Source organism: Hydractinia symbiolongicarpus, chromosome 8 (assembly GCF_029227915.1).
Source record: "Hydractinia symbiolongicarpus strain clone_291-10 chromosome 8, HSymV2.1, whole genome shotgun sequence".
Lineage (NCBI taxonomy): Eukaryota > Metazoa > Cnidaria > Hydrozoa > Anthoathecata > Hydractiniidae > Hydractinia > Hydractinia symbiolongicarpus.
In genome coordinates this window covers 11,514,778-11,540,199 of record NC_079882.1, presented here as the reverse complement: position 1 = coordinate 11,540,199, position 25,422 = coordinate 11,514,778, and the positions used below count along the sequence as shown (strand labels likewise).

The 25,422-nt window shown below is 32.3% G+C and overlaps 3 protein-coding genes across 6 annotated transcripts; 2 read left to right on the top strand and 1 right to left on the bottom strand.

The window, feature by feature from the left end:
* The first annotated feature begins 3,577 nt into the window (after positions 1-3,577).
* On the top strand, positions 3,578-7,359 carry LOC130653692 (menin-like). Its single transcript, XM_057456208.1, has 6 exons — positions 3,578-4,277; positions 4,356-4,583; positions 4,977-5,089; positions 5,166-5,206; positions 5,742-5,969; positions 6,363-7,359. The coding sequence occupies exons 1-6, from the start codon at positions 3,887-3,889 to the stop codon at positions 6,955-6,957; spliced, it is 1,596 nt and encodes a 531-aa protein (XP_057312191.1). The 5' UTR covers positions 3,578-3,886; the 3' UTR covers positions 6,958-7,359.
* Positions 7,360-8,358: 999 nt separating this feature from the next.
* Positions 8,359-23,422, bottom strand: LOC130653693 (neuronal acetylcholine receptor subunit alpha-3-like). 4 transcript variants are annotated; one of them, XM_057456209.1, is made up of 8 exons: positions 23,279-23,422; positions 12,519-12,603; positions 11,137-11,279; positions 11,014-11,058; positions 10,804-10,913; positions 10,405-10,693; positions 10,029-10,287; positions 8,359-9,547 (listed from the first exon to the last, which is right to left on the bottom strand). In XM_057456209.1, the coding sequence occupies exons 1-8, from the start codon at positions 23,333-23,335 to the stop codon at positions 8,964-8,966; spliced, it is 1,572 nt and encodes a 523-aa protein (XP_057312192.1). In that variant the 5' UTR covers positions 23,336-23,422; the 3' UTR covers positions 8,359-8,963. The 4 variants fall into 4 exon arrangements, with proteins under 4 accessions (XP_057312192.1, XP_057312194.1, XP_057312195.1 ...); XM_057456211.1 differs by lacking the exon at positions 23,279-23,422 and adding an exon at positions 21,584-21,908; XM_057456212.1 differs by lacking the exon at positions 23,279-23,422 and adding an exon at positions 19,834-19,948.
* On the top strand, positions 22,397-23,285 carry LOC130653696 (uncharacterized). The gene is made up of 2 exons (XM_057456214.1): positions 22,397-22,537; positions 22,687-23,285. The coding sequence occupies exon 2, from the start codon at positions 22,859-22,861 to the stop codon at positions 23,141-23,143; it is 285 nt and encodes a 94-aa protein (XP_057312197.1). The 5' UTR covers positions 22,397-22,537; positions 22,687-22,858; the 3' UTR covers positions 23,144-23,285.
* Positions 23,423-25,422: the final 2,000 nt, after the last annotated feature.

The following is a 25,422-nucleotide window of genomic DNA, read 5'->3' as shown; positions in this document are numbered from 1 at the left end:
CAATAAAACAGATCCTACTAATTATCGGCCTATCTCCATTTTGCCAATTCCTATGAAAATTTTTGAAAAGTTAGTGCATGAGCAAATGTCTCATTTTATTTCTGAGCACAACTTCCTGAATGACAGACAGTCCGGATTTCGAAAACTCTTTTCCACAGAAACTGCAGTAGTCGATGTCTCTGATTTTATTCTTACTGAGCTCGACCAACATAACTTTGTTTGTGCTGTGCTCATTGACCTTAAAAAAGCTTTTGACACTGTTGATCATAAAATTTTGTTAAAAAAACTATGGTGTTTTGGCATCAGAGATGCTGCCTTTGACTGGTTCGAGTCCTACTTAACGGGCCGAATGCAGCTGACTCTTGTAAACGACACAGGATCAGATCTGCTTCATGAAGACGCTTTTGGGGTGCCGCAGGGATCTGTGTTGGGGCCCCTGCTCTTTCTTTTGTATATTGATGACTTAAAATCTGTCATCAATTCAAACTACCACCATCTATATGCGGATGATACAATAATTATTTCGTCTCATAAAAACTTGGATACCCTTGTCTCCCAGGTCGAGTTAGAACTTTCGCAAGTCGACCTCTGGCTGAATAATAACAAAATGACTATTAATACGGACAAAACTGAAACAATCTTTTTCGGCAACCACAGCCAGTTAAAAAAAGTTGAGAACAAAACTATCAACTATATGGGTATTCCTTTAAAGAGGAGCGAAAAAGTTAAATATCTTGGGGTAACATTTGATCAAAAAATGCAATGGGAAAAGCACAGTAATGACATAAATAGAAAAATACTAATTAAATATTCTAAAATTAGAACCATTGCATCCTGTTTAACACCTCACACCAAAAACCTTTTAATTAATGCACTTGTCATGCCATATTTCAACTACTGCTCCTCGGCATGGGCTTGTGCCACCCAAGGTAGATTGGGAAAACTAGAAAAACGATTAAAATGTGTCCGTACCTTTCTTGGGAAAGAGAGGGAATATTCAATGAATAATTTACTCATCAAAAACGATGCCATATTAGTTTTCAAAGCCATGAATCACATTGCTCCTGATTACATGCGCTCAAAATTCCTTTTGACAAAAAACTGTCATAATCATCAAACAAGAGGAGCTTCAAAAAACAGGTTCACACTTCCCTTGGTCAACACGGAATTTGGCAAAAAAGCCTTCCCATTTAGAGCTGCAAAAGTGTGGAATAATCTTCCAGACCAAGTGACCTGTGATGGAAGTCTGCTTTCGTTTAAGACTTCCATCTCTAATGTATTTGGCAAATTCTAATGGAGATCACTTTTGAATTTTTTAATTTTTGTTTTTTATTCTTTTTCTTTTCAATTTTCACAGATTATAAATGTTACTATGTTTGATTGAGCTGAGGCAGTCTAAGGTTTATCATTTTTTTGTTTCTTTTTTGTTCTAGTGGCCCCCAGTGGAAACAATCCACTAACTATAGGTTTTTGTGATTTTCTGGGCTAGCCACTTTAAATATTTATTATTATTATTATTATTATTCTCACAAAAAACCATAAATTAAAAAAAATAATACTTACGATGAAGTTTGCAATCCTGACCCACGAGATTTAAACGACCTTCCTCCGTTAACACATGCATACCTTAACTCGAATATTTCAAATCAGGATTTAATTCTTTTTTAACCCTTCCCTGTGCTGCTTTTATGGTTCTACAATCCCTTATCCATAAATCAGTAAAATTTCTCTGCTTATACAAGCTAATTTTTTGTTGTAGTTCTTCGAACGAAGAGTACAACTGACCTTCCGCAATGAGAGCCATTTTGGAAAGAGCGCGCATGAGGGAATGCACGCTGGATAGCATGGTGGTCTAGATGAATCACCTGACCTAAAAATTTACTGGTTCTTTAGTTACAGAGCCAGCTAAAAATTTAGAGCCGGTACCGGCTCTTTAGCCACGCCGGAAAAGTTACCTCCATTTCTGCGCGCGCAAGAAAAACATGGCACTATGATTGAGTGTATTGCAAACCTGGCCTGTTTATAAACAGAACAGCCAGATTATGTGCTCATTATGTTTTTTTGCGCTGATTTATGTCATGGTGACCGGATTATGAACGCTTTTATTATGGCTGGCCAGGCAAACTGTGATTGGCATTTTCTTCGAAATTGTAAGAGACTATAGATATCTAGACACCATTTTTCTCTGCAAGATAGAACACCATTGAAAACTAGGCATATAGCGAAAAAAAAGTCTTGACGTAAATCTTAGTATATATATACAAAACTACATTTTGCGGATAACTGGACTCATTTTATTTTTTGCAGAAATTGAATTCTGGGGATGACCTAAATTATCTGTTTTGATGGAATTAAGTTTGGTGAAAAGTTATTAAACTTATGAATCCCAAGTATTAGTTTCCACGAAATTTTGTTTCCTTTGAAAACAACAACAACTTTGCCACCACCACAACTTTGTCAAATGTGATGCTGGATGATATAAAAGCCAGTTAGCTACATTATGTCTGTTCTATAAGTGAGGAATAACGTAAAATGATTGCACATAGGCTGACCTTCCCCGATTATGTTTGTGCCAAATAGTATTGTACTGTTGTACATAAACCGGTCTGCCCTAATTAGGTTCGTTCTATAAGTGCTAATAATATTTTTTAAACATTCGTACATATGCCGGCCAGTTCTGATTATGTTACCCAGATTGTGTGTTTTCTGCCCTGAACAGTATTGTGTCCAATCAGGGTTTAATCACATTCAAGGGATTTGCACAGAAAAATCAACATCAAGTCTAATTTTAAAACAGGACTCCAATCTGGAGTCCTTTGAATTGACATTGAAATAGTACGAAAGGCTAGCGGTTATAACTGTTGCCTTTTGTGCACAGGAGACTCTGGTTTGTTTCCCCTTATTAGCAATTCAATATGGGCAAATGAATGTTACCATAACCCTGGGTTAACCACATAGTAAAAATGTTAACTACCTTCAGGAAAGAAATTTTTGCAGGAATTAAATTTCGTGAATCTGAAAAAATGGATTTTTTGTGAGAATTTAATTTTGAGAATTTCAAAAATTCAATCAGTAAAATCAACCTATTACATCTTCAAATATATATATTTCTATCAAAATCCTTTTCCCGGTCTCATTTAAATCTACTTTTATAATTGTAAATATTTTTCAACTAGTAATGATTCAGAGTTATAATTAGCAGGTTGCAATTCGCAATTTGCGAATCGAAATGCCTTTTTTGCAAATCACTTTGCTAAAAAAAAAATAATAAAATTGTGAATTAAATATTTTGTGTCACTTCGTTGTCTTTTTTTGTGATATTAAAAATTATGAATTTATGAATTTATTTTGTTCTTTGGCATGCCTTTATCACGTGTCCTAGTCTTTTTACGGGTGTAACGTCTTACGGCTCATCCCAAGTCAATAGAATTGACCCTCCCACCCACCCTTTGATTCGAATGATATCTGTAGGACACATATTGAGGAAAGGCTGACTTTACTATAAGTGATAAAGAAGTAAAAATAAAAATAAATATATATATTTTTTTTTTTTGATTGAGGTACAAATTAGAAAATTCTCATTGAAAAACAAGTCACTACTAATGAACAAGCCAATAGTAATTGATCTACGGTGTTCCCAGGCCACATCTAGATGGTGGTTTACTTCGTTACAAAGCGCCAAAATTTTTGCGATCCAACTTTACTTTTCTAATTCCAACCCTGTAAATGTTATTTTTTATTTGAAGCAAATATGAAGGTTTCTTATGTTAACTGTTTTCTTTTTCGTTTATGTAGCAAAACATGCAATAAGCATATACAGTGTACAAATCAGACTTTATTTTATATTTTATACATATTAGATGAATAAATTACAAATTTATCATTAATGGAAGCCATAGCAGTACTTCAAAAGTACTTCCCAATAAAAGAAGTTAATGATTTAGTCAAAATATTCAAGTATGAGGCTGAAAACGGTAATCCAAAATTAGCTTATCTTTCAATAATCCTTGGTTGGTTCGAACATCAACTGACTCAGCAAAAAAACAAGATTGCTTCTTACAACGACATATTCCCAATATACGAGTGGCACGATTTTAATAAACTATATGAAGAGTATCATGATCTTGTTGTATCAAAGTTCCCAAATCCAGACATTCTAAAAAAATTGGATGAACAAACTGCTATCAAGGAGGTATCAGATTTTATTTGGCATCACCTTTCAAAAGCATTTTTTAAGGACAAATTTCATATCCAAAGTGTTTTCAGTTTTTTGACAGGTTTGTAAGTTTCGCAGTCTAGGTTAAACAAATGTTGTGTTTTGTCAAAATATTACATTTGTGCGTTCCAAATTTCAGTAAAACAATTGGACTGTTTTGGAATTGCAATCGCTACTGTTGCTACATTGCAAGAGCTTGGATTCAATGATGTACATTTAGCATTATCAGAAGATCATGCCTGGCTGACATATGGCGAAAACAACACAGCTGAAGTGACATGGCATGGTAAAGGAAATGAAAAAAAACGTGGCAAACCAATTGAATATGGTTGTGATGTGGAAATAAAATATAACTGGTTATATTTAGGTTTGTATTGACTATCCATTTTTAGATTAATTATTTTCGAACGTTTTTTTAACCTCGTTAATTTTCGACGTTTCTATCAGGTCATAAAATTTATGAAACAAGGAAAAATCGAGTTGCATGCCATAAGAAAATTAGTTTGCAACATGTATATAATTTCTTTAACATTTTAAAAATGTTTAAAACCTCTTCAATATAATATAATGTGGAGATTATAGAAGCCAAAGATGAAAAACAAGAAAGTGATGCCAACAATGAATACGTTGTTTTCAATGACGATAATAGTCACAATGAAATTTATAACTAAAATTATTCCTAAACTTCGAAAATAAATTTGGTTTGTTTAAGTACATGAAAAATGATATGTATGATGTGATTTGTTGTTAATTTGTTTAGGAGGTCGATCTATCAACTGTACACGTCATATGGAGATGGTTGCAATCATTAATGCACTGAACCCTGGTATAAATTCAAAAATGGACAGTGAAATAATTGGTAACATTCAACAGGTATTGTTTTAATTTTTTATGTGAGTATTTTAAAGTAAATGTGAGTAGTGTCTAATCAATAAATGTATAATTCTAGAATTTACTTTGGCTTATGTTCAATGTTGGCTATTTAGACAAGTAAGTTAAAATCTGCAAACATATTTTACTCTATTCATAACAATATAAATTCATCTGTTTAGTCACCTTTTAATATGATAAAAAAAGTTTTTTTGTTTTCACAGTCTTTTTAGCCATACGTTATCATTAAAAAACTTAAAACAGCCTTGATTCGTCTTTTTGTGTTTGCGGTGTGAGAGCTTTGTTGCCACTTATTTCTTCTAACTTTTCACGTTATTGGACAAGAGAATGAGCTTACCCTGAATTTTAGCTAGAGAAGAGTACCAGTAATTTTTGTAATTTTTGCGTGCTTCGTAAAAGAATCGCTGGTTTTTTGGCAACTTTTTTTACATTGCTGGTGTGCACTTAACGCGAATTAGAAAGACTGCTGTGGTGATACTGTGGATACCTAAAGAATTTTTTTTGTGGAACTATAAAAAAATGAAAAAATGTTTTGTAACAAAATAATTTACTGTGAAAGTTGATATTGGCTGGATTTCTAATTTATAAAATTGATCTCGGCTATATTCTTTATTGATGGGTTTTTTTGTTCCAGATTTCCGATGGCAGTTTGCAATATAGCAGACCTAGAAGAGATATCACCATCAAAAGATAGAAAATACTCCATAGAACAGCTCTACACTAAAGCTATTCACACCAGTCAAACATGTTACCAGAATTGCCATGTGTACCCTTATACGTACTATGCTGGTTATTTATACAGGGTGAAAGAGTTTGAGAAAGCAATTGTGATATGGATGCAAGCCGCCGAAGTCATAAGCAGGTAACAGCAAGATAGTAAGCAATGTGTATTTCCGTCCTACCAGCCGTCGCACCTCCTTATTTGTCAAAGCAGACCAGTATCCAAAGTGCATGAGTTAAAAATATAACCTTGAAATTGAAATAAAAACAACCCTTTTTGTATACAACTCAATACAATTTCACTTACTGTGAATTTTATCAATTAATAAATTTCACTTACTGTGAATTTAATCAATTAATAAATCCATGAATTGTCTTCTTATTAAGACAAAAACATGAAAAATCAGGCTGAAAATTTTTTTAGAAAAGAACAGCCAGCCAAAAAAAAAGAGGAAATGTGCTTATTTTCTATGATAACCGATTGTGGTTTGTGGTGAAGTGTCCCTGTTATTCAGTTTAACATTATTATTTTTAGATACAATTATTCGAAAGAGGATGAAGAAATTTACAAAGAATTTTCTGAAATCACAAACACTTTTTTACCAAATATTGTCAAAATTAATCCAGAAATTTTTCACGAAGAAGAAACGCTCTCTTTAATTTTACAATATTTTGATTATTTATGCATTTGGGAGAGTGGAAGCAAAACTCCAGTTTTCCACGAAGATTGGGCTAAATCTTTTATCAAAATCTGTTCAGCTGTGCCGACAAACGTAAAAATGGATTGTTTAAAACGGTTAAAGCATTGTGCGGAAGAGGAGGAAAAAGAAACTGCACAAACAGGTGAAGTGGGTGACATCCAAAACACTGCTTCTTTCAACGCTGTTGGAGGATTGAATAACGATTCGTTTGATAGAATAAAAAACGAAGAATTCGTGAAATTGAAAATTATTAAAAGTGGGAAAATGCTTGAAATAGTCAAAATTTTAGCGCAGTCCAAATTGAACAGTAGTGCGATTCGTTTACAGTTTTGTGCTCAAACCAATATACAATTTGTTAAAAAAGGTAAACGGTCTGTGGAAGAGAGTGTTGACGCTCCGTTTATTAAAAAGAGACGAATGGTTAGATAAAGAGAGAGGTTTTGCGAAGAAACATTAAAAATATAGTGATTAAATAGTAATTTCGTTTTTTTATAAATTAGTAAGCTGGGTTTTTTTTAACTTTCAGGATTTGTATTTTATTGTAAATATGTATGTTAATTCAATTACTATTCAAGAAAAGTGATTTTGCGGTAATATATGCGTGGCCCAAAACTGTCGTAAACTCAAATAATGGAGGTAAATTTCAGAAATAAATTGATTAATTGTGCATGTACGAGGTGGAATCTAATATGTTAACTTCAGCAGTTCTGTGGTCATCAGAATACGTTATTTTTTGTCCTTCAAAAGAAAAGCCTTTTGATGAGTTATATTTAATGTTTCAGATTTTTTTCCTCTCATTCCTTCTAAAAATAGTTTAACAATCGTTCTGTCTCTTTTGCTTTTTGTGTATTTCAACTTACCCTATAAGTCAATGATATACGAGTAGTTTTACGAAAAACGCAAATCCACAACGGTGACATAACAACTGAATATATCAGACAACAATAAGAACAATATAAAATTATCAATCCACTAATAACTTAAATAGAAAGATATTAAACAGTTGTAGAATTCGGCGGATGATGTTTTCTTTCAATTGTTCATCTTTGACAATATTTTCACAACACTAAGGTATATTCGTTGCGTTATTTAGTAGAATGTGTAGATGTTTAATGAGAAACATCTGTCTAGCGTATTTCAAGGTTAATAAAAAAATATCGACTTTTGTTCATGGTGGACTGTACATGACCATTTTTCATATCTTGAGTCCAAGTCAATTGGATCGTTTTCTACCTTTTCATATTGGTGATGATTTTTTATTTTGACCAACATCGCTATGAGCCTATAACTACACGGAATTACAGACACATTTTATGTGCGCATCCATCGTTTCTACTAACAGGTGGTGAATAGAATACCCTCTCCTAGATGAAAGTAGATGTTTGTCAAAATGTTTTTTTACACGCTTGTCTATATGCTTAAAGATTAATGGTAATAATAATATAGTAAAACCCGAAACAACCTCTAAGGCTTTTTAATTACAGTGTTTTGATTCAGTAAGAAAGAAAATTATACATTGCACGTTGATTTCTTATGCATTCACATAGGAAGCCTACTTGCTAAGATTTTCTAAAATATCAAAATTATAAGACGCAAACGAATTTCTAAGAAAGTGTTCAAGTCGACGAATGAGCACAAGCTATCTACAAGCGTGTTTACAAACGTAGTCATGCCCTTCCCTTGAGAATTAGACCCTGTGTTTGGAACGAAAATCGTTTGCCGGCGTAAAGACTCAATTAAATTTTGTCCATCATACTTTTTATGGGTAAAAGAAAGTATCTTCAAAAGTTCGGATTTTGACTTTCACACCATGATAAAGAAAAACAACAGTTTGTGTAACAAGAAATAATGCGCAATTTAAATTACATACAGATAGTATAAAAAAAGAAACAAATGTGTCCCTGCGTTGACTGCATCAGTTTGAAAATATTTTAAATATATCACATTGTCCTCACAAGTAAAAGGAGAAAATTTGAGACAGTGTAAATTGCAAAAAGTATAAATGTATGCTTCCCCAAATCTAAGTATATCATTAAGTATATTTTAATGATTTGTATGAAATTTACATGACTTATTCTTGGAGGCATTTTTGAGTTTCACCTGCTACTTGCTGCATGATTACGATAAAATTGTCCTTCTGACAATTATGACCTCAATTTTCGGATTGTGACATTTCTATACACAATATATTTAGTACGTTTGAGACTAGTCCAACGTAAAAGAAGTTTTTCTTTCTTGCAAAAAATTATACTGCAGTCAGTCAGCAGAAAGCAAAAAAATCTATACTTTAATAAATAGAATGCTTTCATTTTTAAAATATTTAAGATGTTTTTGTATGTGTTCCCCTTTTAACAACAACAATGTATTCAAAATTGTCCGATAAATGGCAGCGATTGAAAGGCTCATAAAAGTTCTTTAAATCATCTGAAGATTTGTCAGGCAACGAACATTTCACGAAATCTTTTAGCCTGCATAAAAATGGTCAGTGCAGAAAGCACGCCAACAGAAACAGACAAAAACAGCATGATTCTGTCGACCACACGCGCGACTGTTCTCCAGTCTTCTCCCAGCTGTTTTTTTTCATCTGGTGTCAAGTCTTCTATAAGAGGCAACGAACTTTGCGACGAAAGATTGTTTTCGCTTGATTGACGACCACGTAATGTGCTTTTTCTGTTCATAAATGTCGACGTTCGTGTTTTTTTCATAGTTGATTCATCTCTTGACATTTTTGATCTTTGAAAAAATTCGTTATTGCTATTCTCGGAATCGTGGTTCTTCAAATTCATCTCACTTTCTGGAAGTGTTGAAAGCTGCTGCGCCAATTCGTTATTATTATTCTCAAAGAAGCCATACGCACGATCCTCTGGAACATGCACGCGTACCAATCGTGCTAATTTACCCAAAACTAATCTTCGAACCCATACTGGCATTTCGTAATTTCGGTAATACAAATTCAAAATAAAGCAATTCATGATTAGCGCGATTCCAATCTCAAACATTGATGTGGAGTAGTACACGCCTATTGGAAAAGATACAGAAAAAATTCATGTATTTACAAGAACTTTTACAATTCGAACAAATGCAACAAAGAAACATTGATGGTTATGTTGAAACCTCCTGGAATTTAAAAGATAGGAAACCTTAATTTTTAAGCTGCAAAAAAATATGTCTACGATCAATAAAGAATCAAGTGACAACAGCTCATGTATGCCCCTTCACTCCCTGTCCCCTCTCTCTCCATTTTAAATGTTTTTAGAAAGTTGTGAAGGAATTGAGACAAGGTTCTCAAAACGCCCTTTTCCTTCTCCTTTAAAAAAGCATTTGTCGTAAATTTATGCCATTAATTATATCTATAATTATTTTTGTACTTTTCAAACTTCCCATAGCTTTCTTGATCTTCAACATGGCTGTAAATAGTGACTTTTTTCAGGAATTAGTTGTAGTTTAATCGAATTTCTGGCAACACAGAAGGATACAATCAGATAAAATCAGATTCTTACCAAGCAAGGGATAATTGTCCGAGCTGCTTGGCAATTTCTCTGATGAGAGTTCTTGAAAGATTGCCATTGACAACATGACGGTGATACCCAATGATATTCTTTCTCCAGATTTCGGTGGCAACACGAACACCAAGAAAATCATGCACGCTATCAGAGCGCATGGAACGACTAAGTTCATGACAAAGAAGAAGTGTTTTCTTTCAATATGTAGTTCCAATCTTATTATACTGTGAAACTTTTCTTGAATTTCGTATTTATCCTAAACATATAGGTGATAAATTTATAAAAGCAAAGAAGAGTAATTTGTTGAAGTGGGATAGAATCAATTGATATACACAAAGTCCGCAAAATAAAGCGCGATTAAAAGATTTTTTACCTCTAGATCTCGCAATGTTGCTTTTGTCATTTCCCATTCACCATTTTGTTTATAATCCTTTCCTATCGCACTTCCGTTCAAGGCGGTCAATTTTAGTAAAGTGCTGTCCATGCTCCAAGAACCAAAATCAATGGTGCATGTTTGATCATCAAACGGGAACTTACTTACATCAATTTCACAGGTACTTTTGAAGAATTGAGAAAAATATAATAAGCAAGTCCCATCGTAAGTTAATTTGACCGTTTCTTCAAATTTTGGTTCTAATATTTCCCCATGAATTCGGCTTGCTCTAAAACAAATAAGTAACGCATTATTTAATAATTAATTTTTATGGCATACGCGATTTATTTATTATCAATTGCGACAGACATTTTAAAAATACATTTAAAATAAACCTACTCGTTAAGCAGTTGGACTGGTGGCGTCCATAACTTTGACTTTGGCATGATAACTTCTGTTACATTATTATAATCTTTACGTTTCCATGCTAAGTTAAGATTTTTCCATTGCTAAAAACGTAACGTTGGGTTATGTTTTTAAGTGTGAAGATGCAAAAAAAAGAAAGAAATAAAGAAAAAAACACAATTAGGTATGTTTAAACAAGCTTACATAGGAAATGTGTAGTTTCGTTCTCATTGATTGTTCTTTTTCACTCTAAACAACACGAATGAGGATTAACAAAAAAAACAACTACTGTGGGAAGAACAAACGCAACATTTAATGATGCCATACCACTGAATCGAGTCGCACAATATTTACTTGTATGTTCACATGAACTGGCTGCGTCAAGTGTTTGACTGGCCTTGAGTGAACGCTGTAGTTGCAAAATAAATGTCTTAAAAGATTCTGTTCTGATGTGTCCATGCTTTGGTATGCTGAATGGAAAGAAAAACTTTGAATAACAACGACAGCAACAACAACAACAAACACAACAATAAAAAGAACAACAACAACAACAACAACAACAGCAATTATATTTCAGCTAAAGTGGAAAAAACATTTAATGAATGTTTGAAACCGCTTTTGTTGTGTCAGTTTATAGTAAACATAGCTATCTAATGTTAATGTTAAAGATTCAGAAAATGAAAAAAATTTCCTAATGATTGAACGTAGATATAAATGGAAATCGTTGCTTATATCATTAAAAAGAAACTTTGGATAAAGGCTTTTCTACAATTTTATTTTTTGATATTTCTCAATGTCTAGAATCCAGCCAGGTAGAAAAACAAAACAACAAAGATAATACACTATTTGCGCAAACCAGCCTGGATAAATTTATAAAATCTGCTGCTCTGAACATATGTTCACATAAATAATAATGATATGTGTATGTCTATGTAAATAATTTTGAAAAAAAAATTTAGGAAATATATCTTTATATTTTTGTCTTAGTTCTATTCGTTTTTGTTTATTCTACCTCCAGTTTTTTCAGAATAAATAGCCAGATGGTTTTTATGGGGTTATCATTTTCCGTATTTATTTTTTGACATTCTGTCAAAGGCGAGTTACTGGTATACTCCATTTTCAAGGCTTTCCATACATTCTACTAGTTTCTACTAGTTTATAGTATTTTCGAGTAACTTTATATTATGCTTAGCACCAAAAACACAGTAAAAACGTTAACAATAAGTATCTCACTCGGATCCATACGATCTATAATACATATTCTTTCCTCTTCGCATAACTTCAAATTTGTTGAAATAAGATGAATTTTAAACAGAAGCACTGTTACTAAGATTTGCAATTTCATTTTTCTTGTCCACATCTGGTTCTTATAACATATTTTTTTATATCGTCTTTGACTGAAATTTTCTTCTCTTGCTATTCTGTGAGATTGTTTTTAACTTTTTTTCATCTGATTTTTGATTAATAATTTAACTGACTTGTAGCTACTTTTTTCTTGAAAAGTGTTTCAAGAAGACTAACTAACTCTACTTATTGTGACTAGGTTCCGTTTGTTAACACCGCGGCCTATCTCAATCAAGCTTTTTATGTTTAGTTAGACACCAATGAGCATACATTCTAATTTCCAATAATCTTGTCTGATTTATTTCACTGGATGTGTTGAGATAGACACATGTGATAGAGAATACGTAATAAAGAGTATCACTTACAATAATCAATCGTGCAGGCGAGGGTTATACAGATAAGGAGAGTTATCATCATTAACCGTTCCATAAACCAAGTGTTGCAGTTTCCCTAAAAAAAACAATTCACACTTTTTTGCTGCTTTTGATATATAATCGTTAATTATTTTTCTCCTTCAAATTTTTACTCAACAATTTTGTTGTAAACAAAGATTAATAATTTATATATTGAAGAAAGAAATATTTTGAAATTGTTTTCGGTGTAGTGGTCGATACTAACACACGGAGTATTAGTTATTAGATTTAGAATTTTTTTCTTGTGAGAAAAAAATACGGAATGCACAGGATTGTAAAAACGACCATAATTGGGAAACAGAATACTTAGAAAAAGGTCGGAAGTAAGGTTAAAGTTAAAAAGAGGGGATACTGTTTAATAGATAGTTGAGATTACATGAGGCGGATTTGATTGTCGAGAAAAAGGTTGGACGAGTTTTATAAGAATTAACTTAATATAACATCCAACGATAGAATCTTTTAGGTTTTAAAAAAATATATATAAATCCTCGACATTATCAACAGTCTGCCTAATGAGGCTTTCCGTACTGTCAAGTTCTTTTATTATGCCAACACACTCACACATATCCATGGAGAATTTGCTTAATGCGAGTATCTAAGTATCTAAAGTATCTATTTTATCAGCCAATAATATTAGATTTTATTTGTTTTTCCAAACAAACTAAATCTTACTTTATTTTCCACCCCCTGATTCGCGTTATCCTAATGCTTTTTGTAAGTCAGTTGAGCTAAATCGCAATAATTAATTTTTTTTATAAGTTGTTCATGGTATTCGCGTTAATTTCCGTCGTGTCAATTTCGTTATCGTTAATTTTGTACGTTGTTAATTTCTTGGAATAAGGTATGCCCCCTTCAGCTCTCTTCTTTATTTTGTGTTCTGTTAACCTTATTAACTCTATTAAGGCGTAAATAATGGAGTTCCAGGGGGGATGCTTTACCACCGTAACTTCTCTTGTGTTGGGTTACAAGTTGGTATACAATGATGTCCGTCACATGGCAATTAAAAATCATGCTCCAAATGCAATCGATTCTCTTGACGACAGCATTTTTATTAAAACTCCAATTTATTTTTTAGCACATATGTTAGAAATAATGAAATTAAATATTCTTTTAGTATTTTGAATATCCTATTATCCAGCTATTAATTCTTTGCAAGAGTAAGCATGGTCGCCTTCAAACACAAGCATCAATAGTCATTTTCTTGCAGCGTTATTCCAACAAACAGTTACGTGACGATAAAATTTATTAAAGTTAAAAAAATAGAGAAAAGGGTCACAGCAATACCTTAGAACCTTAGAAGTAAAGACAGGTTTACGAGAGAGGCGGGAATACCTGGACAGTAATACTAAATCAGAAATATAAAACTATATCAGGTGAAAAAAATATTATCTTCTTTAAAAATATACATGTTAAGAAAATCAAAAAATGATAGTATGTATTTACGAAATAATACTTCCTTGAAAATAACACTGTTGTAGAAAAAATACTTTAGTTTGTTGGCCAATCAGGTCAATCGGTCTATGTGTCACGTGACTGAGGCTTTTTTCATTTATATCTGCCGCCGAATACCATTCGTACCAACCCACATGTTTTTAGGAGTAGAAAAGGGACAAGAGCTGATGAAATCTTAATTATTTTAGTCAATGCAGCTCACACAGGTTGCCAGCACATCCACAGAACAGAAACAAGCAGCATGTCGATTGGTGATGAAATAAGAAATATATTTCTCAACACAACTGGGCCAAAGAGTTGTTGGCACTCATAACAGTAAGAAAACATCAAATAATATTTGGAATGTTGTATTTGATAATAAGTTAGTAAAAAGAAGTGGGATCAAGTAATAGATTGCCTAAAGAATGTTTTTCACTTGTGAAACGTAAATTAGATCGTAAATTTTATTAGGGGAATGGTCCGACAGATTGGCTGTAAGATTTAATAATGGAATGGACGGGGGAGAAATACGTAATACTTTCGAACTAAATTTTCCACAGCGCAACCAGTTAATGTTTATGGACTTGAACTTAAGCTGTTGGACATACCTTGTTTCACCAAATGTTAAAGAGATGAACTATCGTGCCGCGAAGCATGTTTATGGTCCAGGATCACGTGGATCACGTGGATCACTTTACATACGGACATTTTAAAAAGTGGGAAAACATTTAAGGTTGTAAAAAGCAGTTATATGGAAGATAATGGTTTATTTGATTAAGATGTTTTCAACTCATCTCTTAAACCAAAAAAATCGCGTGATATAGGTAATGTAACACCACTTCGTTACGAGGAGAAATCTGGATGTAGCCGTGGAAGAGGTATTATACAACAAGAAATAGAAAGCATGCAACTAAAATGACACTGTCAAAAATATTCAAAGTTTCTGTAAGTTTTTTCATCGCAATTTTTTGAAGAACATGCAATTTTTTACTAAAACTTGATCAAGAAACAGTTACCTAGAAAAATGAAGAAACTCACATTCTTGAATTTAAAACCAGTATAGAGAAAAACTCATGCAAAACTATCAGCAATGTTCTATATCTATTCTAACTAAATATATATATATACATATAATGTGTTTTATTCTATTTAAGTGTTTTTAAAGCTATAATTATGTAGTCTTAGGCCACCAACTTATTGAGGCGCCAAATAGAAAAAATCAGGCAGAAATTGATACGTCTTTTTAAGAAGATGTCGTGTTTATTAAATGCAATTTTCTTCCTTGGAAAGATACCTTTACTTCTTGAGAATAAATTAAACAATTTTGCAAAGAGCCAAACCAACAAAAACAAATCGAGTCAAAATGGACATTATTCTAGTAAAGTACTATAGCCATACGGCGTAAATGGGTATAGTAGTAGAAGACATAAAGTGTTTGAACTATCTATGACGTACAAACCCACAATTATAGAACAACAAGAAATTTAAACTGTGTGAGATAGTCCTATTGGAAATGGGCGCGGCATACCGCTTGCTTGAAATTCTTCCCAAAAAATGGGAAGCCGAATAGATCTCGTTTTACGTCCTTTTCACCTTGTGGGTATCAATGATTTGAGTGATATTATTAATTTAAATCGTTTCCAATAGGTTTTCTTATTTCAATTTTATGTTCCACAATTTTTAACCTTTCTTTAAGGTTCGAAATATACAATGATGTCATCTAAATCTTATCTTAATTGTCGTTCAATGTACTAACAAAAAAATGTATTGAGTTGATATTAAAATCTCAAAGCATTTTGCTCTAATGATAAACCATGATGAAGATAATATAAAACCAGGACCCAGCGTGTTTTAAGCCTTTTTAAACTTCAAGAAAAGAAATTGAACATCTTCAGGGCTTAGGATTGTTTGAAAGAATTAAGATTTCGAGAAATACCACTAAGTATTTTCCTTGCATCCTACTCGGGTTTTCTTGCTTCTCTCTTTCTTATAAAGTTTCTTCATCCTTATTATGTGTTTGCTAAATTTAGCAAAATTTGGTTAAATCTGGTTAAATTGGTTTTAAATATAACAAGGAATATAAAAATAATAGTAAAAACAAAAACAAGGAAATCACCATTTTTTCATTTGTCGATTTTATGAGTTACCACTTCAAACTTCAAAAATTACATCCTCTACCTTCGTCCTTTAACTTTATTTTTTAATGAAACAAATTACTTTATAGTTTATACTGTCAAACAAAACACGTTTAATGTAACTAAAGTGTGCAAAAATATATCGAGAATAATCAAATTTGCAAATTGTGAATAGACAAATTTCATTCACGCCATAAATTCTATTTATGTTCCTTGGCTTATATGTGGCATTATGAAATATGAATAATCATTTGTTAAAAATTGCCACCGTCACTGCGTGTTAAGATTCTCTTTAGGCCGCCACTTTTTCGATCTGATCAATAAAAGTTTCGTCAGAAAAAAATATTTGTCGAAGTTAAATTTTGTTGTATAGAATAAAAAAAATTCACTAGTTGAGATAAAATTGCTGACTTTAAAACCTCTACCGTACACTTTAAAAAGTCACAAAATTTGAAGGTTTAACTATAAACACATAAAAAGTTAGAGGGGCTACCCCCTTCCCCCCAACACAAATAGGGTTAAGGTGGAGTTCCACTTAAAAGCAAAACGAAGCAGAACAGAACAAGAAAAAAACTCAAATTTGATTGGCTGCTATCTGCTAATTATTCTTTTGTTTTTTCTATTTTTTTTCCGTCTTTACCGTTCCTGTCCGCAAGTAAAGTTGAAATGATTTCAAATTTCAGTTTGAGTCAAAACGGATGAACCAATCAGAATCTAGAAAATCACAATTATTTGTTCCGATCCGTTCTAAGTCGTTTATGAATAGAAATCCACTTTTAGTCTTAACTTAAAAACAAGTAAAATAAAAAAAAACAAGATCAAAAACAAAACAAAAAATCACCATTTATTACTTGCTTGTATAAATCCTGAACACTACACACCCACTTCAAGCTTTAAAAACTACATCCTCTACCTTCGTTCTTCAACTTATCTTCTCAAAAAAAACCATTTTATAATATATAATGTCGAAGGAAAAAAATTTAGAATGTTTAAAAAGTATATTAAAAAATAGATAACTTTTTATATATTTTTTTTATTGTAACAAAAAACTATATGATTAATAATTTTTTATTTTTTTCTCTACTGTAATATTGGGTTATATCACATTTAGTTTTCTTTGTTTCTTTTGTTTAAAAATTACCGTATTTTCTTGAAAGGATACCCCTGTGAAATAGAAGTCCATTGGGTAAAAATGCTTTCTAAAAATATATTTATCCTAAAACAGCATGTAACACCAGTTTAACATCGATCTGTGTTATCTGACGAAGCAAGATCATTTGCAGATAAAAAGGATGGAATCCAATTAACGAAAACGTTATTGACAGTGATGTGAACAAACAATGATATGCTATTGACAAAAACACTCTTATTATTGACTGAACGCTCTTCTATTTTGTATTATTTATAGGAATCATTATTTTTAGTTTGTTAAACCTTTTTCTTCTTGGATGTCTAAATCATACGAATAAATCTATTTAAGACTCCCAAACAAACCTTAATGTTTCAATACCTCGGCAGCCGGGATTTTCTCTTTTCTTGCGCCAAAACTAAGTTGTGCTGTGGAACGCGCGAAATATCGAAAATTCCCATGAATCTTTTCACGGGCTAACTACACTCTCATTTATTATATCTACTATACTAATACGCTAGTTGTTTATACTCTGATGATGTCCGTTTTTGAAATTAGTGAATCTATTAAATTTGACTTATAACGTGGAAACAGATGGGAATAACGAATGTCAATTCTTGCGTAGGTAAATAGGGACCAGCTAGGAACCGCAATAGGGTCAATTCTCTATCGCCTGCTTTGGAACCGGCGGGTTGATGATGTCATCAAAAAATCTTTAAACCCTAAGATCTCCTCGACAGTTCTTTAAGACATATGATCCTCACACATTATTTTCATGAGCCTTTAAAACAGTATAAGCAATAGGTTAACAAATCTTTTGTGAAAAAAAATATTTTGATGGGTCTCGATGACGTCATCAAAGTATAATTCCGTATAAATCTCCCTAACGGATTATTCCATGGGTTATGCAATCAGTTTAGAGCTGTTATTCCTGTAAATAAATATTTCAAATCCGCATCTGAACGAGTAAAGATTTAATGGAGAAACAGTTTGTTGTTAATTTTATTTAAAAAGCGGGGAAAACTGTAGTTAGAGATTTAAGGTTCTTTACCTTAAAGGAAATCAATTTTGCGAGTTTTTGCCAATTAAGTCAAAAAATTAGTTCTAAGGTTAACTAACCTAACGTTTTAAGAAAATTCACTGAAAACTGATTTACTTGTGTCATTATGTTTTAAACCAATACAAAGTAAAGTCTTTTTTTGTAGTCATAGGTTCAACAGAAGGTAGCTGTTTTTATAAGAAGGCTATCATATTCAGGTAAGTTTGAGTGATACGTTGTAATGTATATGTTTGACTTTTAATTCGAGATTTTAATTCGAAAATTTCTTACACTTTCCTCACCTTTTTAATGTCTTCAATTTCATAATGTAGGTTTATATAAAAATATTTTCAAATTATAAGCTCTTTTGCCAACCCGCTACTTATTCACTGAAAAATAATGTTGTTGTTTTTTTCTCCCACTTTGATTGTTCAAAGTAAAAGTTACAAAACTAATTTTAAAACTTCTTTTAATAAAAATTTTAGAACTCCTTAATGCGTGGAACACTTCCACAATATTGAGGATGTTTCATGTTAAATTTTGCCAATAAACCTCCTTTTTTGAACTCCATATGGTCCAGCATGTCATTTTAGTGGTTTTCAGACGTTTTGTTAAAATGAAAGCATTGTTACTGGTTTCAACGCACTAACTATGAAATCAAAACCTTATTTTGTTTCACGACAGAACAAGAACTATGTTTGCGAACAATATAAATTTTTAAATCATTTTTTAAAATTAACATATTATTATTGCTGTTAATTGATCAATTTAGGCTTGTTGTCAATTGCCCAGTCAGTCAAACACCATAGGTTTTAATCATATTTCCATGCTGAGTTCTCACCAGGAAGGAGGGACTTACTCTGGATTAGCTGCTGTGACTCAGTCGTAGAATGATGTCATCACCTTGTAAGGGTCCACCCAAGAAATATTTTTTTGTTCTCTGTTCTTCGAGAAATAGGAAAATTATAAAAGAATTCAAAAGAACATAGTTTCAGCATTCTCCACTACGAATCATTTTTCAGTCTCCTTGTAGCTAATCTTTTAGATAGTTCAGACTTTTTGTTTAGTAAAAGGATATTAAAGATTGCCCAAAAATTATATTTTCTGCTAAACCAGAAATAGGATATATTTAGTTAGGCATTAAACATATAAAAAAGTTATAATTATAAAAAAATCACGAGGCACAGCCTAAAATGTTTCTTACCAAAGAAGAAAACAACAAAGAATCTCTCTGAACCAAACATCACTTTTTCTTAAAGCAATTTATTTTGTGTTTTCAGAAATAAAAAAATGCGTTTGTGGATATTTACAAAATTCCCGCCTCGATTGTTTTAAAGTACTTTTAACCAATCAGGTATAGTAATTAAGTTTAAAACAAAAGAAATTAATGCTTGGACAATTTGAATGATTGAAATCAACATAAAATTGATTACTTCCATTGAATAATGTAGACGGGTATGGTGAATTATTCAATAGGCGGCTTTAACTACTGGTATATTATGATAAAATTTTACTAAATATATTTCTACTTACCATTTTGATTTTTGTGACAATACCGTGGTACACTTCGCACGTTAAAAGATAAGTCCAATATCCCCTTATTGCTTTTGGCAATTTAATCGTATTTTGGCTTTGTTTAAACTATAGAGTTTGTTAAAGGTCAACCAGGAGGTATAAAAATATTTTTATTGCAAATATATTATAATTTTACTTTACGTAAATATTTTATTTTGATAATAAAATTAAAATCATGTTACAAAGTTATAAAATAGAAAATATGAAGTTAAATAGATTTTCTGTGAAAGCTGTTTGGAAAATTTTTGAGTCACACTCTACCCCCGTAGATATAAAATGAAAACTGGAAAAACATTTTTTAACTTTAAAATCTACAGCACCTGCTTCTCAAAAAGAAATAAAAGGCCCTATAAAATTAGGATTAAAGTTGAATTAAACATTAGGATACGATAAAACACGACAACAAAAGATGCTAAAAAATCTGTTCATCTTTTGACGAAAAAAACTTATTTTTATATCTCACAGGGAGACAAAGCGAAACAATGCCTTATTTCATATTGCAGCCAGAAGCCAACCACCAAAAGTCGTGTTAAATTTGAAAAAATCCACCTTTCGGATTTTATTTATTTATTTATACTTATTATATTTATTAATTGTTTAGTATTCATTTTATTTATTCACCTGACTAACCCAACATGTAGTGATAAGATCCCTTATTCAATATCAACAAAAACAACAAACGTTCTGTTTTTGGGATTGTATCATTTTTTTTTCAATGTCGGTTTGTTTTAGGTCATTGGCCCTTTTTACACTCGAATATTTTCTCACTAAAAAATATTTGCCGAAATACACCGTTTTACGATGCCAACTCCGTTATTATTTCTTTCTATAAAATACCTAGGAAGATAGACATCTATTAAATCTATCTATTTTTATCCTCCCAGAAAATAGTAATTTTTAAAAAAGAAGCAACCGTGCCGTGGTAGGTATGCGCCTCCAACGTATGCGATATTGTCGGCTGAAACTTAAATCGTTGAAGATCTCAACAAGAAGCCGACACGGTTTGAAAAATTGTGCCTTTAATTACGACTTTTATAAAAACGGAATCTTTAAAAGGACCAATGCGATGTTGTAGCAAGGTCGATCCCAAACACTTTTACCGTTACAGCAAAACAATTCGGTTTCGTAAAACGTGCACCCCCGTTGAGAAGAAAAAAGCCCTGGGAACGAGGACGATGTTGTAGCTGCAGAAAAAATTACCAAAAATCAAATATAAGACTTAATCTTTGGCCAAATATGGAGAAAGAAATTGTATTGGGTGTATTTACCGATTTATTTCAAATTGGTATTTTTCACGTGACAAAAAATCAATTTATCACCTAAGTTGATGTTTATTATGCCAATTGTCATTGCAAACAAGACTTTGTTATTTTGAAACCAATTTTGATCTAAAAATGGTATTTGAATAAGGACAAAAAGAAAATTTTATTTGCACCATCATACTCAACATTCTTTGTTTGTTCAGTGTGCCAAATTTTATAGAAACTTTGTAGAAAATAAAGAACTTTCAATTTATGAAACGACTTTGGCCTAAACCGTATCAAGGTGACAACAAAAATTGGAGGTTTTGACGTCACCATCATTTTCAGCATGATTTTTTTGTTCACTGTTCTAAATTTTCTCGACAACGAGCCAGCAATTTAGATCTGGAAAAAAAAAACGCTCAGGGCACATGCTAGAAAAACAGCGCTTAAAAAAAGGGTCTTACCGTGACCGCAGGAGCCATTTTTAATAAACCAATCTTCTTCGGGGCGTGCTTTAATAATGCTACATAAAAGTTGTGCCAACCTCGTCTACAGGGTTTTTCTACGCCTATGATATTTTGATGTTCCGAGGAGCGAGGTTACGATATAAGTAAAAGAGCCATGAGGACGAGGTTCAAGTTGTGTTTTATACTTCAACATAATTTGCTGCGTATAAAGAGCCTGATCTAAGTTTTATTTTGATATAGCGATAATGAGAAGTTCTTATTCACGAAAACATTATCATGAATATCCCAAAAACAGCAAGCAGTTGCATCATTTTCAAACTCGGCACAATAAAACAACATCCTTGTAGCGGACATCTTTTATAGTGGACACCTCCCTACAACAGACAATTTCCAGAAACGAATGAAATCACTGTTAGACAGTCATGGTAAAACCTTTATGTCGGGGACACTTCTCTACAGAGGTCGACATGAAGTTCAGAGTCTGATTTACTTTTCTGAATGAAAGCTCCCGATGGTATCCGCCGTAGAAAGGTCACACTGTAGTCAAGGCAAATCTTGGAGATATATTGACAATCAAAAGTTGTAGTCAATGGTTGGTACTGTTGCTGCGATCCTAAAACTACATCATCTTTTTTAGACACCCTTTGCAAGACCCTCTTTATTAAGAGTACCAAAAATGACTAAAGAGGTTATCCTGGTTATAATAATGATTATATAGTTAATCTTTTAGTTACTCGTTACATGGAGGTTGAAAAAGATTAAGAGGATAAAAGTTCTCTTTTATACCTACATGGTCGTCAAAATACCACACCTACTTCAACAAATGCAGACACCATCACGTGGTCATATAGTAAATCATGCGTATGCCTAGAAAAACATGAGGACCACAGGTTTTTTGATGTCCAAGGTTGATTTTTCAGATGTCCAAGGTTGATTTTTTTGATGTCCAAGGTTGATTTTTCAGATGTCCAAGGTAGATTTTCAGATGTCCAAGGTTGATTTTTTTATGTCCAAGGTTGATTTTTTGATGTCCAAGGTTGATTTTTTTGATGTCCAAGGTTGATTTTTTGATGTCCAAGGTTGATTTTCAGATGTCCAAGGTTGATTTTTTTGATGTCCAAGGTTGATTTTTTTGATGGCCAAGGTTGATTTTTTTATGTCCAAGGTTGATTTTTTTGATGTCCAAGGTTGATTTTTTGATGTCCAAGGTTGATTTTTTTCTCTAAAATTTATTGCTATGGTTTTTTCTTCGTAAAGTATGTCTATGTATCTATGTATCTAGTCTACCATAGTGAAAAAAAGAAAAAGAGAGAGAGAAAAAAAGAGAGAACAAGAGAAAAAAAGAGAGAAAAAGATAGAGAAAAGAGAGAGATAAAGAGAGAAAAGAGAGAAAAAAAGAAAGAAAAGAGAGAGATAAAGAGAGAAAAAGAGAAAAAGAGAGAGAAAAAGAGAGATAAAGAGAAAAAAGAGAAAAAAAGAGAAAAAAAGAGAAAAAAGAGAGAAAAGAGAGAGAGAGATAATGTAGAAGTTATACTAAATTCATATTACAGTTTTTAGGATAAAAATGATTTATTCTTCTTTCATAATTTTTTTTACTTCCACGTTTCACGAACCAAACATTAAAAATTAAAAGGTTCTCTTTCGATGTTATATTTTATATGATAAATAATAAATCCAACAATTCACACTTACCGCTCCACATCTGTAAAATTCAAAACTTGATGACAAGAGATTCAATATAGAAATCATACTTCTAACTGAACATACTTTTTAAACGATCTCACTTACACCTCACAGCTCGTGTTGTTGTACAACTTTGACATGGGACGAAAATGCACCACTTGACGTAAAAAGAAATAATTCAATAGATTGCAAATAGCAATATTTTATAGAAAAGCCAACATATTGATTTTCAATTACCAGCGTATCTTAACCCACCTTGCAGCTTTAAAAAAATTATTTTTCTTTGGACAGGTGAAGAGCTTTCATATTTATTTGTTATTATTCTTTCGATTGATTAAAAACTATACTTTCAAATTTTTAATTTAAAATATATATGTTTTATATTGCATAATTTTGTCCTTAACACAACGGGAGGTAATTAAGGTAGGGAACTGAAACGAATACGTTAATTTTAATACCGTCCTAAATGTAACGACGTATGAACAGGGTTATTTTAGTGGTAAAAACAAAATTTTCCTAGCTTTTTTTCGAGCCCCCGAACCACCATCATGACTGCTTCAAAAAGAGGTTTGTGAACGAAATTGTTCGTCACCACTTGAAAGCGATAATTTTTTTATAATTCTAAATACAGGTTATGTTGTTGCTGTTTTCAGCCTTTATTTTGTTCTTTTTTTAATAAAACTAAGTCACAGTAAGAAGATAAATAATTTTATGATAATTTTTTATTATTATTATTACTGAACGTTACTTGCGTTTATAGAATTCAAAAAGGGCGCGATATCAGGATTCCGATACTGGACTCTCGATACTGGATTCTCCGAATCATTTCGCGTTACTAAATAAATACATTGTCATCCAGCAATCCCCAATCTCTTGGTCCATAAACCGTTATTTCGCAGCGAAAATAAAATTTGTCCTGGGAGCGAGGTTACGATATGTGGATGGTTTATTACTTGCTTGACCTTTAGTCATATCTTCAATAAGGTTAATATGACTCTCTGTCCTGTTTTCTGCAGATGTGTCGAAAAATTCAGCTAAACGATGATGATTGTTTGCAGTTGGGTTCCATGGTGAGTGGTTCTACATTCAATAGACTTTCTTGTTGAATGTATATACATTTTTAAGGTGAACATTCTTTCGAAATAGGTAACCTGTTCATCAGTAGCCGATGCTAATTGATCCCAATTAATATTATTAATTGTACATTGATGCAAAGCGGTAAAGTTCGTGCATCTAAAATTCATAGTAAGGAGTTTCAATTCGTGTTTGTAGTATAACATCACCACGTACAAAACAATAACGCAAACATTGAGATATGTTATTGAACTCGACATTTTTAACATGTCCAGTAATCATTAAAGTTTCTCCCTCATATAAAGCTTTGACATACAAGCTTTTCTGTGCCTACTGCAGAAGGCATTTGGTAGTGGTATTACTTGTGTGTACAACACACGTATTCACTCATTCATCCAGTGGTTATCTGTTCTGGAAAGGGTATTTTGATACGTTCGACAGTTAAATTAGACACACGTCGGTTTTAAATATCTTCTTGTTTTCTTTCCAACGTTGAAGATACAGAGACATTAAGCGATTCTGCTGCATACATTTTCTTGAATAAATGAGCTTTAAGTTTCTAACAAATAATTCTTCAATTTGTGAATATGCGATTCTTAGACAGTTTCTTACCAATGTTAACAATAAGTAACCTTCGCTGAAACTACCTAAGGTACCCTGATTTTCCCATACTGCATTGCGAATTCATAAGTTTAAAGATGGTAGCATTATCAGTAAAAAGATTAGTCGGCAAAAAGTAATTAAATAATGTCAAAATGACTAATTTTTTCCGACTTTTATTTTTTCCGGCTTTTTTTCACCGATAAGATATTCGAGATACGGATGTCGACAATGAATGTCCATAGTATTGGCTAGTGCTGAAATATGTGAAAAAACACAACTAACTAAAAGTTTCCATGGTAGAGAAGTGTCTGCTATAAAAAGGGTTCATTATATTTAATAAAAGGTTGCAACCTCGTCCCCAGGGTCTTGTGACCCCTGAGCCGTTATTACTTATCAACAAGGCAAAATGCCCTGGGAACGAGGTTGAAAAGGTTGTTGCACATTGAAGATTATTAGAAAAACTACAGAAAAAAAAT